This window comes from Pinus tabuliformis, chromosome 3_2, assembly GCF_031772625.1.
Source record: "Pinus tabuliformis cultivar Carrire ecotype Pingquan chromosome 3_2, CPIR1, whole genome shotgun sequence".
In the NCBI taxonomy this organism is placed as follows: Eukaryota; Viridiplantae; Streptophyta; class Pinopsida; order Pinales; family Pinaceae; genus Pinus; species Pinus tabuliformis.
In genome coordinates, this window is record NC_142302.1 from 895,802,507 (window position 1) to 895,821,782 (window position 19,276).

A 19,276-nucleotide genomic window follows, 5' to 3' on the forward strand; every position below is an offset into this window, starting at 1 on the left:
CAGTTGTGCTCATAGGAACCCCTTTAGATCCCCTGCTAGTTTGTGCGGTAATAGTGCCTAAAGAGAAAAAGGAATAAGTTGGAAGTTTATGGGAAGAAAGGTATATTCGTTGGCTACAGTGAAAATTCAAAGGCATATAGAATCTATGTACCTGGTCAAAGAGATGTGGAAGTAAGCTGTGATGTCACCTTTGCTGAAGACACTGCCCTTGGGATGTTGAAGAATGTAACTAGTGTTGGTCTTCATAATTGTATTTAAGTCGTGATGTAATGTATTTATCAAAAGAAAGAAAAATAATTTTTTATTATTAAAGTAATTGACTTATTAAAGCATGGGTTTCATGCTTGGGTCAATGTTTTTAAAGTTCAAAGTCTCCATTGAAGACTTCTAGGGTTTGTCATGAGTCATTAAGGTCATTGTCATATTTATTAAACTCGTCTTGGGCTTTTGTTCCATGTAAAAAGATTTATTTTTGAGTCAAAATGGTCATTCGACACCTTCACACCAAGTCGACAGTGCCCTCATCAAGTTGGCCTGGGTTAGGGCAATTCGACCTCACAAAAAGCCTATATATTGAGCAACTCGACTTCATTTGGAGGGTATCATCACACAAGTTCGATCTCTAAGAAGTGGTAGCTGGAGGAGGAGGAGAGAAGCTAGGAAGAAGAAAATCGCGTTTTTGGGCTACCTAATCTGTCTCAGGTGCGAAGATTCTTGGCTCAAGCTGGGGCTGAAATTCTGTTTTTGTTGCAGGGCCGAAGTTCTGAAGTTGGGGGACGAAAATTTGTTTCCGGGGGACGAAATTATGATTTGAAGCTGCACTTTGAAGAGATGACACTTGGAAGGTTGAGCAAAGGACAACTACCAGAAGGAAAGGCTGACTTGGTGGTTGGAGGAGGTCTTTGTTTAGGTCTAAGAGGTCTTGGAGTCTTATCTTGATTTGAATCTACTGAAGGAATATTTTTGACTAGGTTTTCCCCTATATAGGGGTTTTAGCCCTGACTGAGTGCCTACATCTGGTGTTCATGATCTTCATGTTTTTTGCTTTGATGGTTGCTTGATGAAAAGAAGATAAAGGAAGAACATTAAGAAATTAATAAGAACATTATAATATCACATGTAATCATCAATATAAGAAAATCTTTCTTCCGTTCTGATTTTCTAACATGGTGTCAAAGCTATGGTGAAAGAAGGAAGAAAAAGGTAGCTTGAAGATCTACTGAAAGGAGAATAAGGAGTTTCAAGGTTAGCTCACAAGAAGTAGCATATATCAATATGACAAATTCAATGAAGACAAAAAACAAACTAGAAGGAGCCTACTATAGGGCATGTAAAAAGAGGATATATCTTATACTCGAAGAGCACAAAGTATTGAATCTTGTTCAAGGGAAAATCAAGAAACCAACAGATGAAGCAGAGAAAGAGAAGTTTAGAGAATTCAAAATTGTAGCCATGAACCTAATAGTGGATGGAGTAAAGGACAACTTAATTCCATACATTTCCAACATAGATTCCACTCAAGAAATGTACGAGGCTCTATCCAAATTATTCACAATCAAGAACATTGGTCAAATAGTGAGCCTCAAGAATGAACTAAGAATTGTTAAGATGACGAATGATGATACTGTTTCATCATATTTTATAAGGATATCAAGAATTAGAGATGATCTCCAAGCAATAGATGAAGTTGTACCAAAAAGAGAGCTTGTAATCACTGCTCTTCTAGGATTACCGAAATCTTGGAGTGCTTTTGCATCAGGAATCAATAGTTGGAAGGATACACCAACATTTGAGCAAATGTGGAGTCAAGAAGAAGCCAGGATATCATTAGTAAACAACAAGAAGGAGGATGAAGAAGAAAACACCTCGAATGCATATTTTGCTCATCACAAGAAGAAGGGAACCTTCTAGAAGTTCAAGGGAGCAAAGAAGAAATTTGACCTATCAAAGATTGAATGCTACAATTGTCGTAAGGTGGGTCACTATAGAAGTCATTGCCCCGAGAATCAAAGTAATAAGAAGAGAGAAAGAGAACATGCACATGTTGCAGAAGAAGCTCCATCAAAGAAGAACAATATTGAGGAATCAAAAGTTAAGGATTTATATTACTAAGTCCTATCCTACATATTCTTCTTAGTCTTGTATTGTTTTCATATATGTTTTGATTTCTAGAGTTTGTAGGTCTAATATGTCTAGTTAAAACATTTTTGAATTATTTTGATAAGTTATAGGTATCCCTCGAGATTGGATTAAAAGGGAGCCATCACCATTTTACCAAAGATAAGTATCTTGTTTTTTGTCTCCTCTTTTATGTTTGGTTTCTCTCATATGAAGATTTGTTTGTATTGTATGCTAATAGCCTTTCTCTTTATATTTTCCTTGGAAAGCTTGCTGAATTCTCAAAGGTTATGGAGGATACTTCAAAGGATAGACTTGAAGCATGGAAGAAGTTTTGTTACAAAGGAAGCCCTTCAAGTATTGATGTCCTACAAGGTTTTTTAATGAACAACTCAAGGTATGTCTTAGACTATAAGCTTTGTTATAAAGTTTTCTTCATAGAAAAGGTATGTTCATCCTCTTTTGAAATTTGCTTTACAATATTATTGACATCATTATGTCCAGGGATTTGAATCTCAAAGATTCTTGTTAGGGTGATTAATCATTAGATTGAATCTATTCTTATGATATTATTCGATCATTCTTGTGTAACCCTAACCTCTAGGGTTCACTATAAAACCCTAGCCTCTTGTTGCTAAGGGTATGTCAATATTGATTATGAAACCTTCGTCTACTTAGCTGTTGATATCTAGAATTCATATTCTTTTGATGTTTAGGTTTTGTATTGTTATGATAAAAACCCTAGCCCTTTAGGGTTTGATGTGAATGTCTAAATTATGTATTGAAACCCTAGATCTTTAGGGTTTGGTGAATTAGGGTTTGTAAGCAAAACCCTTGTAAGTAAGGTCCTAAGAATGAAGCCCTAAGTGTATGTTCGTATTGTTGATCAAAACCCTAGGCCGATGAAAATTGTTGTATATCTAACTTTGATGTATTAATGTTTGTGTCTTGGGTTTACCTAGTACATATGAATATTGATATGCATCCAAGATATGTATTTGCGATTATGCTAACCTAATTGTTGATACTCATGTTTTAATTTGTAAAATCTAGGGTGTGCAAAGCCCTAGTAGAGATTGATATTCTAGGAGATGATGATGTTGTTTGTAATTTTCGATATAGTATTTATGATAAAACCCGGGGTTTGCAACTAACCGTAGTAGAAGTCTCACATGTAAAAGCATATTGTTGATATAAAGCACTATGATTGGATTGTTATTTGTTTGAATGGTTGATTCTAAGGCTTTGTGTCTCGAAGATGAAGTCTAAGATTTGTGACAAAACCCTAGTAAGAAGCATACTAGAGATGTAACTTTTGTTGATTATGAACCCGTGGACCACTGAAGTGTAGCCAACTTTTTTTTGAGGACTCCATGCCCAAGGATGTATCAGTGGCTTCATGTACCATCAAAGTTCACTATATCATTAGAATTTTTCAACTCTATTTCTTTTTCTCATCTTTTTTTGTTGTACCCAGATTCCACAAGCCCTACGGGGATGATGTAAAGTGATGCTCGTATGATCATCAAGTGAGTTTACTCTGGGAGGTTTTTTTCACTTTGTTAATTATTAAGTGCTTACAGGGACTTAATAATTAATTGAGTTTTTTTCTCCAAGCATAACCCCAAAGTCAGAGTGTGGCTTGATGGTAAGGCTTTGGGTGAGTCCTAGTGTCTAGATTCATTGTATATTACCATACTAGATCACTCATAAAATTTTGTGGAATTTGATTAGGTCTAGGGGTCATTTTTAAAATTTCCCGCAGGATGGAAATTTGAATAAAATCTGAATGTAAAATGTAATAAGTGATTTCTAGAGAAGTTTTATGGGGTATGTGTGCTCAAAATTATACCTCTCACCCTCAAATTTCTACTATGACACACTTTGAGGAGTAAAAAATAAGTTTTAGACCTTCAAAACCCACTTTTCTTAAATTTTGTGGAAAATGTGGCAATATATTAGCCCAACAATTAAATAAATGGAGAAAAATAAATATCCACACATGCTCAAATGATGTGGAAATGCGGTGGAAATTCATATAAAGGTCAAAGTTGAGTTACCAAGTGACGTGGACTCCACATAAGCGACAAATCAAACAAATCACATTTTTTGTGGAGAAGACGAGTTCCAATGACAAGATCCATGATTTGAGGAACTCGAGCTTCAAGGAGATATCATGAGTTGACTTGAGATTGGATTAGAGTTTACTTGAGTGAGGTGGAGAGTGGTCTCCTACCACTCCACTTCACTCTCCCACATGTCCTCTCATCTAATTCGAGCTTCTTCATCAAGGATTGCATGGGCCTCTAAGGGAGAAATCAAGTTGCCACTTGGGAAATTCGAATTTGCATGAAGGAACATTGAGATTGTCACTCATTTGTCTTGGGATTGTCACCATTTGCCTTGGGATTGGCTCCCAAGCTTCTATATAATAGAGTTATGAGCTCTCACTATGGAATCATTGTTATGAACTCTTGTGCTTTGGGAAGCTTTGCTCTTATGTACATTTGTTTTCGATTGCAATAAAAGACTCTGGAGTTCATTCATGAGTTGATGTTCCATTGGAGTATGATGATTGACTCACTATTGGTATAATTTCCTTTGCTCATGCTTTGATCTATGATATTTTAATATGCTCTTGTAGATTTGTTAATGTAAAATTAATTTGCATTGGAAATTGATTTAAAAGTATGCTCCAGGTGTAGAAATCTCTAGTTATTTTTCAATAAATTTCAAGAGTTTTCTTATCATTGCTTATATGCTAGATCTATATGGGACTAATGTTTGATTGAAGTGTGGTAGAGGAAAAATCTTATTGGGATCAAATATGAAGCGTGAGGGGAAGTCTTCAGAGAGACCAACGCACTCTTGACACATTCTCTAAGGAGCTCTCATTGGTTCTTTGAGTTTCCATAGTTTTATCTTATAAAGTGGTTTTTTGTAAGGGTTTTCTTGGACATAATAGCTTGTACACAAGCAAAATATTTCTAAATTTAAATCTCTTTAAAAAATTGTGCTTTCATTGATTTATTTAGCTATTTAAGAGCATTTTCCAAACTAGACAAGTGATTGGGTTCACTCCCATCACTTGATTTGGTTTTGTACACTATTTTGTATCATACTTGTTCATTTTAGATGTTTTCTCTACACTAATTGTGTCTTGATTTTGCAGCCTATAGTTGGAGTTTTGACAACAAGTGCCTTGAGGAAAGATCGTTGACACTCTAACTAGTTTTCTTGTAGGACCTCTCAAGCATTCAAGGTCCATTCTAAGGAGACCGTGGACACTAGAAGGAGTTGCAAAGAAGGATAAGCCGTGCGTCCTTGGGGAGATTGTAATTTTCTGATTTTTAGAAAGACTTCTTGGACCTTTGATGTTGCTATTGTTTGGAAAGATATTATAACTATTTCCAGCTCTCAATCTTGTACAAATTCCTTTCATCTTGTGGGCAGCCCTCTAAGAGGCTTTAACTCCATTGTAACAAATTAATAAAAGATCTTTTTTTTTTTGTGGGAGCTTGGGTTTACCCAAGGCATCCTTTCTCCTCGTTTAGAAGGATGATTTTGTGTTTTTGGATTAATTTTGGCATCTCAAATTTTCTAACTTTCCCTTTTAGCTCATTTTGCATACTCTAAAATTAACACAACCTCACCATCACATTTCAATATCTAAGTTAAATTTTGCTACAAGTTTCATTTGATGCTTTCCCTTTTCTTTTTTTGCTTTAGAGTACAAGTTGACATTTTTCTTTAGAGAAACTCATTTCTTACATACAAGTATCTCAATTTATGTAGCAAGTTTAATTTAGTTGTCTAACATTTGCTTTCTTTACAATTTGCCTCACTATAGGCTCATTTGTGGTTTTGCTTATTTATTTTCAAAGCACACACCTTTTTAGCTTCATCTCATGTTCAATTGCTATAAGTTTATGGTTTGTGGCATTTACCTGGAGCAATTTACAATTCCATTCATTTATGAAGCTTGTCTTGACATGTCTTGTACGACTTTGAGAGAAAATTTTCAAGTTATATCATTGTGAGCATTTCCATTTACTTGAAGCAATTCCTCTTTTGCAAAGAAAACACACTTGCATCACTTTAATTCACTTACAAGCTAATTTCCTTTTTCCAATTGAAGTTACATTTGCAGTTTACTTTGACCATTATCTCATTTCCATTATTTTGAAGCATTCAAATCTCTTTGGGAAAGCTTACTTGCATTACATTTAGGCATCTTAGCATAGTTTGCATTTTCACTGAATTAGTTTCCAAGCATAAGCTTGGTTGATAGGCATCATAGGGAAAAGACTTTTTTGAAAAATTCTTTCAACTGGTACAAAGGTAAAGAGTGTGTGACCTTGTGTAGTAAAGAAGGTGGCTTGTCGCGCACAGGTATGCTTGGCTCTGCTGCCTCTGCTGCTGTTGCTACTGTTGCTACTATTGGTGCTCTCCGTGATGTTGCTTCATGCTTCTTTGCTAACCACTCTACGGTGAAGCCGACCTGTTCATTGGGTCTGGAGGAATTGTAGCAGTACCTCCATGAGTCCTCCTCGGCCCAATGACATGCCCCATGGATCCAGTTGAACTGAACTCTCGCGCAGTGATCCTTCACAATGCAATGTGGGTCATACGGGTTGAAGCTTCAGAGGTCGAAAGGATACTTCCTCATCTGCTCTGCTTCGACATCCGCTTGCTTGATACTTCGGATCTCATATAACCCAATCCGCAATGGAAGAGCGGGCCAAGGTGCCTTCTTCTTCCGTTGCAGTCTAGCTGTCAATCCTGCCGAGATGTGGTATGCTACTTCCTGCATGACAAGCACGTCCAAGGCGAACTTTGGTAGAACATGCAGAGACTTCTCCGCACTGAACACTCGGATGAACGTGTCGGACGGTGAGGCATACCAATCTGCAATGCCTAGCAATGCCTTCATCGCTTCCTTTGACATGCAAGGTGGATCCTGTTCGAATATCAACTTGTACATTGGGGTGACAAAATGGTTGGACAACCGTATGATCACTCCTCTGAAGCTGCATTCAGACAATAACTTGAAATACATGTTCACAACAGTCTCTGCCAGTGACCATGCCCACTCCAAGCTCGGGAACTCATGTCGGGCACAGACTACATCTAGAATGTAAGCGGACATATAAATCTCTGCATGCATACCCTTGGGTGACTGTCGAGCCTTCATGACTTGTTCCTTCAGCTGGTGAGCCAGTATGTCGGACCAGTTGCATGGTCTTCCTTCTCTAGCCAGTTGGTCCAATGTGATCACCCAACTCTGAGGAAAGGTTTCAGTGCTTGCTTGGCCACTTAGTCAACATGTGAATATGACCAAGTATTGGTACGCCTTCCTCAATATCTTTGTCTTGTAGATCTGGTTGGGTGTCATCCTGAAGCGAGTTGGCTCCTTTACCCAATCCTTCAGAATGTCTTTGGAGTGAGCTTTCCTGTTGGGCAAGCTGAATGGAGGGGTCATGACAATCATGGGATCGGACATCTGATACATCTCGTTGTAATCTCATGCCCAGAAGGTTGCAAGCTTCGTCCCACTGACACTGCTCAAGGTCATCGTCTTGGGGTTAGTGTGAGAGACGATCCAATGAATCATGTCCGCACATGGGAACATGGGGTATCTGCATGTAATCGGTACAAGCCGGACTTGTGAATGTTTACGTACACCTGACGGTCTTCGAGGTCTTCTCCAAAAGTGCCTGCGAATGCTTCATTAACCTCTTGCCATTTCAATTTGATGTCCTTGTCTAGATACAACTTCGTATCTTCGTAGATCAGCAGACTAGAGGACACTTGCTCAACTACTGTTCTAGCTGCAATACCATCAGTGTCCTGAGATATTGTTCTCTTAGAAGCCATTGAGACAGATGAACACCTGAAAGATATGGAAACAAGTAACATGCATGGCAAGAAATATGTCAGTGAAAACAAAGCAAATCCGGGGAAGGACACAACACATACCTGGGGAACTGATGAGCAAGATTGTGCAAATTTTACTGGGAGGCTGAGTGACTGGCTGCCAGAACTGCGCAAAAGGCAGTCTGGGTTGTTTGGGAGGCAGGACTGGCTGTTGGATCTGCGAAATGCGCAATCCAGTCAGGCAGCTGGCTGCTGGGATTGCGCAATGCGCAATTCCAGCTAGGAAGGACTGCTGGCCCAGGGACAGATTTGCGCAATTTCTTGGGCCAAGCAGCCACTGTCCTCCATAAATGTGCAAAACAGTCCTGGAGGCCAGTGTTGGTCAAGAATGCGCAAATCTGGAGAGGAAGGTGAGCCTTCCTTCCCCAGATTGTGCAATGCAGCCTTGGTGAAGGTAGAGCCCGGGCCAAGGTTGGCCTGACTCGCCGACAGGCAATTGAAAGCAAGTAAGACAATGAAATGCATGGTGACACTAAGTGATAGCAGAAGTGATTGACAGTGCATGCAAAACATGAATGAAAGATTCAACAGACAGATCAACATGCATGTGGGTGAGGTAGTTCGCCGGTTGGGTGAACGTCCGTGCAAAACAGTTTCATGCATGCAACAACAGTGAGATAGCAACGAAAACTGAAACAGAGCTAGGACAAGCTAGAATACATGTAAACGACAATAGACGTTCAAAGAAATCAAGCAAACAACACTCATACAAGCGAATACACAAAAAGCGACAGAAATGCTGAAAAAGACAAGTTGAGGCCACTTACCCGTGAATAGCTGAGCCAGATGTGTTGAAGAGTCCAGATGTGCTGTGGGATGTCAGAGCTCCAAGATCGATGTGAATGAATGAGCTCTGATGCGTCGAATAAATAAGTTTGGTCTCATGATGCACATGCCACAAATCTAGGAAAAAGCAACACTTGGAGGGAAACTTCTAAAACAACTTTGCATGTAACCCTCGGCTACTAAAAATAGCTCCCTGAATCATGGGATGCCTTTTGCATGTTGTCTCTTGCTATTCCAGGAAGATCAAGTCATGCATGCATGCAAGTCAAGTTTCCTCGGTCTCGGGTGGAACTGGTCAACTAGACTGTTCATGCATGCAGTTGCTCAATTGCTTGGGAAAAATGTGCATTCCTAGCTGGGAGCTGGGCTGATTGCCCAAGAGGTTTGCGCAATTTCTGGGCAAAGAAGCTGACTGCTGCCTAGATTTGCGCAAATCTTGGGCTGAACAGTCTACTGCTGGAAAAATTTGTGCAAATCCTGCTGGGAGGGTTGGTTGGCAGGATTGCGCAATCCTGGAGCCCAGCAGGCTGTCAGAGAGGATTGCGCAATTTCTGGAGGGAAGGCTGGTTGCCCTCCAGAAATACGCAATTTTCAAGGGGAAGCTACTAAGCTTGCAGCTGGACCAAGTTCAGTTAAGCAGCCTGTGAGGGGAATGGACCAAATGTGATCGACAGGCTGCCTTTGTGCTAGGAAAGCACATGAAGCTTGAGTACTTAACGAAACAAGACAAAGTGCTGTGAAAGGTTGGTAGGGAGGCTCCAAAATAGGCTAAGGAAAAATTTTGGAGGGTGGTTGTAGCTGCTACAACAATATCCAATGGTTACAAACCCTAGGCACTTATTCTGCGAACCATCAAAAGCAATTTATAAGATTTAAATGGGAAGGGAAGAAATACAAGTTATATGGATTCTAGCCACATGAGAATCAAGTTGTATTGTCATCCTAAATGATGAAAATGATTCAGAAGGGAGCACCAGCTTATGTAGTACAATGTCATCAATTAGAAATGTTAACTTCAAATCTGGTCAACGAAGAAGCACCAGAAGTCCAAGAGCTAATTCAAAAGCACGAAAAAGTCTTCCAAGACCTTCCAATGAAGATGCCTCCTAAAAGAGAAATTGAGCATACAATAGAAGTCAAAGCAGGATCAAATCCCATCAACATCAAACCATATCGATATCCACATCATCAAAAAACTGAAATTGAGAGATTAGTCCAAGATCTTTTAAAGTGTGGCATCATCACAAAAAGTAAAAGTCCATATGTTGCTCTAGTTGTATTAGTTCGAAAGAAAGATGGATCATTCAGATTATGCGTCGATTATCGAGGACTAAACAAAATAACAATTAAAAACAAGTTCCCAATTCCTTTTATCGATGAAATGTTGGATGAACTACATGGCACTAAATACTTTTCAAAATTGGACTTAAGGTTAGGGTATTACCAAATCAGAATAAGGTTGGAAGACGTAGCAAAAACTGCGTTCCGAACACATGAAGGTCATTACGAGTTTAAAGTAATGCCTTTTGGTTTAACCAATGCACCGACAACATTCCAAGCTACTATGAACGAGCTATTCTATCCATATATAAGGAAGTTTGTGTTAGTATTTTTTGATGACATTCTAATGTATAGTAAAACATGGAAGGAGCACTTACAACATTTGGAACAAGTTCTTACTGTATCAGAAAAACATTAGTTCTATGCTAAGAAGTCCAAATACACTTTTGGGAAGGAAGAAGTAGAATATCCCGGACATATAATATCCAAGGAAGGAGTAAAAGTAGATCCTAATAAGATCAAAGCTATAAGGGAATGACCCAAACCAGTTAATATCTCCAAGCTAAGAGGATTCTTAGGATTGACTGGGTATTATAGAAGATTTATTAAAAACTATGCCCATATAACCGCACCCCTAAGTTACCAGGATTTGGATCCGGATACGGATACGGATACGGATACGGATTCGCATACGGATACGCCAACTTTTTGAAAAGCCAGGATCCGGACACGACAAGGAAACGGCAGATATAAACAAATATAAAATATTTTATAATTATTAAATTTAAATTTATATAAAAACTAAAAATAGAAACACATTTTTTAAATATATAATTTTTAGTACTTATCAAAATAATCAAAATAATTATTACAAGAATAATATCAAAATTAATGTATCATTTATAAATATAATTTAATTATATAAAAATAATGTATCATTTATAAATATAATTTAATTATATAAAAATATTTAAATTATATATATATATATATATATAATATTTAAAAAAAATTATTAATTTAAACAAAATTAATGTATCATTTATAAATATAATTTAATTATATAAAAATATTTAAATTTTAAATATATATATATATATTTTTATATAATATTTTTTAAAAAATTATTAATTTAATAATATTAAAATTAATACATAGTTTATAAATATTTAAACTTTAATTCATAGTTATTATATTTATATTAAATGGTTATGAAACTTAATTTATAAAAGTTACTTTTCTACGCTTTAAAAAAATTTAAAATTTAATTAAAATATCTAAATAAACGTTTGGTGGCTTACCATATATGCATTAAAGCTTATAATAAGGAAAAAGTAACTAGCGGCAAACTAGAATAATTTATTATTCGCACTTTTGATTTTTTTCATTTTGGTTGACGCTCAATTTTCTAGTTTCACTGACACCCGTTAATAATTCATTTCTTAATCCAATAATGGTTTATTATTCCCTTTTTTGATTTTTTTTCATTTTAGTTGACGTTGAATTATCCAGTTTCGCTGACGCCAGTTGAATAATTAATTTATTGACACATATTATCGGGTTATCCATTAACTGGTCCGCATATTTTTTCATTCTGATGTTTGCGCTGACGTCTGCTTCAGAATTTTGCGCTGACGTCTGACAACTTAACACATCGAACAATGTTGGGGGCGTATCTCCTCGTATCCGGATCCGGATCCGTCTCCGAATCGGGGATCCACGGATCTAGCCCTTTGGACTGGCAGATCAGGTAACATAGCCGCACCCCTAACGAACCTTCTAAAGAAGAACTCATTTCGATGGAATGATGAAGCAAAAAAGTGTTTTGAAGACTTGAAGGAAGTTATGTCTAATGCCCCTGTATTGGCAACTCTAGACTTCTCAAAACCATTTGTAATTGAGTGTGATGCTTCAGGTTTTGGCTTGGGAGCAAATACTAATGCAGGATGGACACCCAATCACGTTTGAGAGCAGGAAGCTCAATAAGCAAGAACCTCTCAAGTCTACATACAATAACGAAATGCTTGCTATTATGCACACATTTGCCAAATGGAGACAATATCTCTTGGGAAGTAAGTTCTTAATAAAAACAGATCATAATAGTCTTCAGCATCCCGTCTAGCAGAAATCGCTATCTACAGAACAACAAAAATGGATTGAAAAAATCGATGTCTGTCAACATGGATATATCACATAAGAAAGGGAAAGATAATGTAGTAGTTGATGCTCTGTCTAGGAAAGACGAAGAACCATCATTACTTGCAGTTTCAGTTGTTCTCGGTTGGCTTAATGAGATTCGAAGTGAATATGCTAAAGATCTCGAAACAAGTGCTATAATTAATAACCTTCCTCAAAATTCAAAATTTGAATGGAAAAACGATATTCTATTGTACAAGGGAAGAATTTATCTGAGTTCAAACTCCAAATTTAAAGCCAAGATTCTCAAAGAGTCGCATGATTCACCGTTAGCCGGACATGTAGATTTCTTTAAAACCTACTATAATGCACACTAATCATTCTTTTGGAAAGGAATGAATAGTGATATTCAAAATTATGTAGCAGAATGCGATAAATGCCAGAGAAGGAAAAATGCAAATATTATGACACTTGAACTACTTCATCCTTTAAATATCCCAAATCAGAAATGGGAGGAAATACCAGTGGACTTTATCGAAGGTTTACTTGTTTCTAATGGTAAGGATAAAATTCTCGTAGTAGTCGACAGACTCACCAAGTATGATGCTCACTTTATTAGAATGATTAAATCAGACTCAACAAAACAAATCGCTGAGAGATTTTGCAAAAATGTTTACAAATTGCATGGATTTCCTAAGGTCATTGTAAGTGATAGAGATGCCAAACTCAAGGGTAATTTTTGGAAGGATTTTTTCAAACATATAGGAACCTACCTCAACATGAGTTCAGCCTACCATCCTCAAATAGATGGCTAAACAGAGGTTGTCAATAAATGTTTAGAAACCTACCTACGTTGTTATGCCACAGACAAACAAAATAAGTGGGCTTAGTGGTTACATCTCTTTGAATGGTGGTACAGTTCTACTTACCACATGTCAGCGAAAATGAATCCATTTCAAGCTTTGTACGGTTATGAACCTCCGAAATGGAAGGACTTTGCTATGATTGAGATGCATCTTCCAGCTGTTAAAGGCTAGTTAGAATAAACACAAAAAGTTGTCCAAACCCTAAAAGAAAATCGAAATAATGCAAGAAATTGTATGAAGCAGCAAGCTGACCGAAACAGAATAGAGAGAGAATTTGAAGTGGGAGAATGGGTATTTGTTAAACTTCAGCCTTGCAAGTAGTTGTCCTTAAAACAAAAGGGAAAAAACAAATTGGCACCAAAGTTTTATGGATCGTACCAGATCAACAAGAAGATCAACCAAGTAGCTTACAGTTTAGGCCTTCCTAATAGAAGTCGTGTTCACAACGTTTTTCATGTATCCCGCCTTAAAAGAGCACTTGGCAAACATCAACGAACACAAACAACACTTCTGACCTTAGATGACGAAGGAAGGGTCATTCTAGAACCAAAAGGTATTATTTCCATCAGAGAAAAAAGGTTGCGATCACGAGTAATCAAAGAATACCTGATCAAGTGGAAGGACTTACCAGAAGAAGAAGCTTCTTGGGAGACAAAAGCGTTCCGTCAACAACACCCGTTGTTACGTATGCTTTGAGAACAAAGGATCTTTTCAAGAGGAAGGCAATGTTATATAAATTTTAACAAATTTGTAATTAGTAAGTCATTAGGCAAAGGACATGATCAAAGATCATGCCCATTTACCAAGACACCCAAGGCTGTATTTAAGCCAGGGCCTCTCAGAATTGTAAATCATCATTCATTCAATAATTAATAAATACTTATACAATTTCTGTTAACTTCTGAGTTATTCGCTCCATACAAATTGCAGGAGCTGCTCTTCTTCTCTCACACGTGTGGCTGAAAGAGGACGAATTTCAGGAGGCCGAATTTCAGAATTGATGCAAGGTTTGACCAAAGGTTGTTTGACTGAGTTTGAATGCGATTTTTGTAGGAAACTTTCTGTTTGGGCAGTCCGCATTCATTGGCACAAATACCGAGTTTTTCTGGGTTGTTTGACCTGTGTTGACCATAGGGTTGACTTCAGGCTGACCAAGTTTGACTGCTGTTTTGTTGACTATTTTGGGCTGACTTTGACCAGCAAAGAAGACCGAGTTTGACTGGGTTTGACCGAGCTACATTGTGGACTGTTTGCTGCTGTGTTGACTAGTGTTGACTTCTTGGTTAGCGCTGTTGACTGTTGCGATCTGAAAGTAGGAAAATCACAGATTGACTGGGCTGTTTTGGACAGTGGTTTTGATCATCTATTGGCAAGTCAATATTGACTTATTTGTACTCTCTGCTGAACATTTGATATTTATAATAAGAAGAATTGATCAAAGGGTTTTCCTCATCTTGGGGTTTTTCCCCGGCATTCGCCAAATATTGGTGTTCTCTTGTCTTGGCTTGTCTTCTGCATTTATTGTTTATGTTCTATGTACAATTACTGTCATTGTGAATAGTTAATGTGATTGCTAATGCTATTGAAATTAAATTGAAAATTGTCATTGGGCTATCTAAAGGACATTGAAGTAATTGATACAAGCATAGAACATACCATTGTTAACAAAAATGAACAAAAACTAACATCAAATGTAACTTTTACGTCCTTGCAGTGGATTAGTTGTTTCAACCAATATGTTTCAAGAAACTGTTGTTTTCTGAAGTGCAATATATTGCCATTTAATTTGATGGTACTGGGTTAACCCATGCTACTTGATGATTGATACCCGAAAGATTTAACCTGCTTTATGATCATGAGAATGTTTGGTTTGTAACCGGCAAGTTGAATTGGTTGTCCTGAATCTCGATCAACATAATTTGCTACCTTAGGAAGTATGTTGTTTCTTCCATGGAATGTCAGTTAAATGATTGTTCCCCATAGTGATCGAAAGTTTTTTAACCCATTCTCTATTACTTCATTTGTAAATGCATTTCCTGTCTAATTTTCTTAGGATTTTTGTTATCTTTAACCTTTGGCTGTGTGCTATAATCAAGGGTTCAAGCAGTAAGCAGTAGACAAGACTTCTAAATAAACATTACTTTTGTCTCTCCTAAATTCCTAGTGGGTCATTAAATAGTACTAATGAAGTTTGAATCATGTGCAGGGTATGCCCACTTTGTCGTGGGAATGTTTGTGATGCTAGCCCGGCAAATCAAATCAGGACTACATAAACGTTCAATAAATGGTCTTTTGCTTTTTACAAGGTTGATCAAATGCAAATTAGGTGTTGAAATGATGCAATCAAAGTCCAAGCTTGAGACTGTATGAGAACCGTATATTCTATGATGATTATGTGATTAGTTTTATAGTCACATCTGCTTCTGTTAGTCAGATTAGTTGTATTTATTTATGAATTTGTGCAGTTAAATAAAGTTGGAGCCACATTCAAAAAGAATGGGATCACTGATACGGTGAATAAAAGAGTACAGCTAATTTGAGATTACCAGGCAGATATATTATTAAGTTGATTCGAATGATCATCAGCTGCTTGACATTTCTATCAAGGAAGATACTCAATTAAGTGCGTATTTGCAGCAAAAACATGTGTACTTTGGTGGTACCATTTGTAGTTCCAAAGTTTAAGCAGTAAAATGACTTTTTTGTTGTTAGGGGGAATCATTGCAACTTTGTTCACGTTTCTGTAACGAATGACCTTCAAGGGAGTTGTCGGGCAGCAAGAAGCAAAGGTTTGATGGCCAGCAAACATACATAAAATGATATATCATAAAACGTTTCATAATGTGCAGTGGGTCCGTTACATAAAATATATATATATATATATATATATATATATATATATATATATATATATGTTGTAATTTGCAAGTGTTTAACGTGGCGAGGCTTAAGGCCCGCGTACATAACGATATATATATATATATATATATATATATATATGCCCACTCCGATAGTGTATTCTAATGCAATTCAGTCTTCCGCCTCCGATAGTGAATTTGCAATATATATGTGAGTTTTGCCTCCGATAGTGTAAATGCATGCATATACTCTATATAGCTCCCGATAGTTCTGTCTGCTTCCTCCGATGACTCCGATAGCTTTGATTGCTTCTTCCAATGGCTCTGTCTGCTCTTTGCTCTGTTTGCCCTGTTCTTCTTTAGCATATATATATGACACCTCTTGTAGCTCTGTTTTGGCATATATATATATGGCTCCTCCTGTAGCTCCTCTGGGTTCCTCGAATATTGCCATATTGACATCAATGACAATCTATGTCAACAATCTTCCCCTTTGTTATTGATGGCAATATTCGTCTACTCTCCCCCTTTGACATCAATGGCAAAGGAATGCATGCGGACTCCCCCTGTCGAACTGCTCCCCTTGTAGAACTGCTCCCCCTGTCCTGCAACATCTTTATGAATGAACTTGAGTGATGCTAAAGAGATAACCCCCATCTTTTGACGAAGATGTTCAAATGCTTCTCGAGGAAGAGGTTTTGTGAAGATATCAGCTATCTGCTTCTTAGTATTGATATATTCCAAAATGATGTTTTGTTCAACTACTTGTTCACAAAGGAAATGATACTTGATTGGTATATGTTTGGTGTTTGAGTGCATCACTGGATTTTTGCTGAGACTGATAGCACTTGTGTTATCACAATAGATGGTAATTGGTTGATCTGTACCTATATTGACATCTTTTAGAGCTTCCTTCATCCATAGTATTTGAGTACAACAGTCTGCTGCAGCTATATACTCGGCTTCAGTTGTGGATAATGATATGGATGTCTGTTTTTTGCTGAGCCAGGATACTAAACAGTCTCCTAGGAAGAATGCATTTCCACTAGTACTTTTCCGATCATCTACACTTCCAGCCCAATCAACATTGGTGTATGCAGTTACAGTCAGTGTTGAGCTCTTAGGGTACCAAAGACCGAAATCAGGAGTTCCTTTTAGATATCTAAGAATTCTTTTTACAGCTAACAAATGGGATTGTTTAGGAGCAGATTGAAATTTTCTCACTATTCCTACTGCCTGCATTATGTTGGGTCTTGTAGCTGTTAAGTATAGAAGGGCTCCAATTATTGACCTGTAATGAGTTGAATCTACTGGAGGGGAGTCATCATTTTTGCTCAATTTGCAATTTGTGGTCATAGGTGTGCTCATGGGTGCACAATCTTCCATTCCATATCTTTTAAGCATGTCTTTAAGGTATTTGGCTTGAGAGATAAACAATCCTGCTCTGGTTTGAGATACTTGTAGTCCAAGGAAGTGAGATAACTCTCCTATCATCGACATATCGAACTCTTTTGACATGTTTTGAGAAAATTCATGGCTCATCTCATCATTATTGCTAGAAAAAATCAGATCATCAACATAGACAAGTGTGACTAGTAACTTACCTTCATCCATATTTATGTAGAGATTACTTCCTGTCACTCCCTTCTTGAAGCCTTATTGTTGTAGATAGTGATCAAGTCTTGCATACTCTAGGAGCTTGTTTCAACCCATATAATGCCTTTTTCAACTTACAGACTAAGTCTTTTCCTTCTGTTAGATCAAACTCTTCTGGTTGCTCCATGTATACTTCTTCCTTGAGTTCTCCATTCAGAAATGCTGATCTTACATCCATTTGATAGATTTTGAATCCTTTTGAGCACGCAAATGCCAAGAACATCTTGATAGCTTCCATACGAGCTATTGGTGCAAATGTCTCTTCAAAGTCAATTCCTTCAATTTGTGAATAGCCTTTGCAAACAAGCCTTGCCTTGTTTCTGATAACTTGTCCATCTTCATTCATTTTATTTTTGAATACCCACTTGGTTCCTATTATGTTTTTGTCCTTTGGATGAGGTACCAGCTCCCATGTCTTGTTCTTCTCAATTTGGGACATTTCTTCTTCCATGGCTTTTACCCAATGAGGGTCCTTGCTTGTGCAAATGTTTCTGGTTCTATCATGGATAGAAGAGCAATAACGTTTCTCTTTGGTGTAATTATCATCCTTCTTCGGGTTTGCATCCCTTCATCTCTATCGCCAATAATCTGCTCTTTTGGATGATATTTCTGGAGAAACTTCATCTTTGAGGGGGTATGAGGTGGTTCTTTTTCCTCTTCTTCTTCTTCCTGATCTATTTCTTCTTCTTTAGGTTCTTCTTCTTCAATGAGAGGGTCATCTTCTTGTTCTTCGATTTCTTTTTTTGGAAGGTCTTCATCTATCTTTACATCAATGCTTTCCACTATTTACTTTAGTTGAAAATTGTAGCACTTGTAGGCTTTGCTCTGTGTAGAGTATCCAAGGAATATCCCTTCATCAACCCGAGAATCAAACTTTCCTGGTGAGCCATCATTGATTTTTATGAAGCACTTGCTTCCAAAGATCTTGAAGTACTTTACTGAAGCAGGTCTTCCTTTCCATAATTCATAAGGAGTTTTTTCACAATTTGGTCTTAATTGAGTTCGATTCAAGGTATAGACAGTTGTCCTGACTGCTTCTCTCCAGAATTTTGGTTGCAAGTCTGCTGCTAATAACATTGTTCTTGCCATTTCTTGAACTGTCTGATTTCTTCTTTCAACTACCCCATTTTGCTGGGGTGTTCTGGCAGTAGAGAATTCCCTTTTAATTCCATGAATACTACATAACTCATTAAACTCTTTTGATGTGAATTCTCCCCCTCTGTCTATTCTGAGGCACTTAATTTTTGAGTCTTTTTCATTTTCTACAAGAGCTTTTAGATTCTTAGAACACTCAAAAGTTTCAGATTTATATTTTATAAAATATATCCACATCATTCTAGTATAGTCATGAACAAATAAAACAAAGTACCTTTCTCCTTGGAGTGCCTGATTTCTAGTTGGTCCACACAAATCAGCATGGATGATCTCCAAGGGCTTTGATGTAGAGAGCTCCTTGGTCTTGTGGCTGGTTCTAGTTTGCTTTCCATGTTGACATGGGCCACATACTCCTTGATTTGGTTTGAATAGCCTTGGGATGTCTCGTACAGCTCTAATCTTGTTGATATTGATCATATTTCAAAGCTTGTATGTCCAAGTTGCTTGTGCCACAACCAACTTTCATATGTCTGACTCAGGTAG

At 37.4% G+C, this 19,276-nt stretch overlaps 1 protein-coding gene across 5 annotated transcripts in view; it reads left to right on the forward strand.

Moving 5' to 3' along the window:
- The window catches only part of LOC149183510 (uncharacterized), a 145,946-nt gene extending 130,143 nt beyond the window's left edge, over positions 1-15,803 (forward strand). For 3 of the 5 annotated variants that reach the window (XM_089418753.1, XM_089418751.1, XM_089418750.1), the window contains one exon: positions 15,331-15,803. In XM_089418753.1, the coding sequence (XP_089274879.1) occupies positions 15,331-15,397 (67 nt within the window). In that variant the 3' untranslated portion in view covers positions 15,398-15,803. The remainder of the gene's footprint in view (positions 1-15,330) is intronic. The other 2 variants (XR_016257708.1, XM_089418752.1) reach the window with 2 other exon arrangements.
- The last annotated feature ends 3,473 nt before the right edge of the window (positions 15,804-19,276 follow it).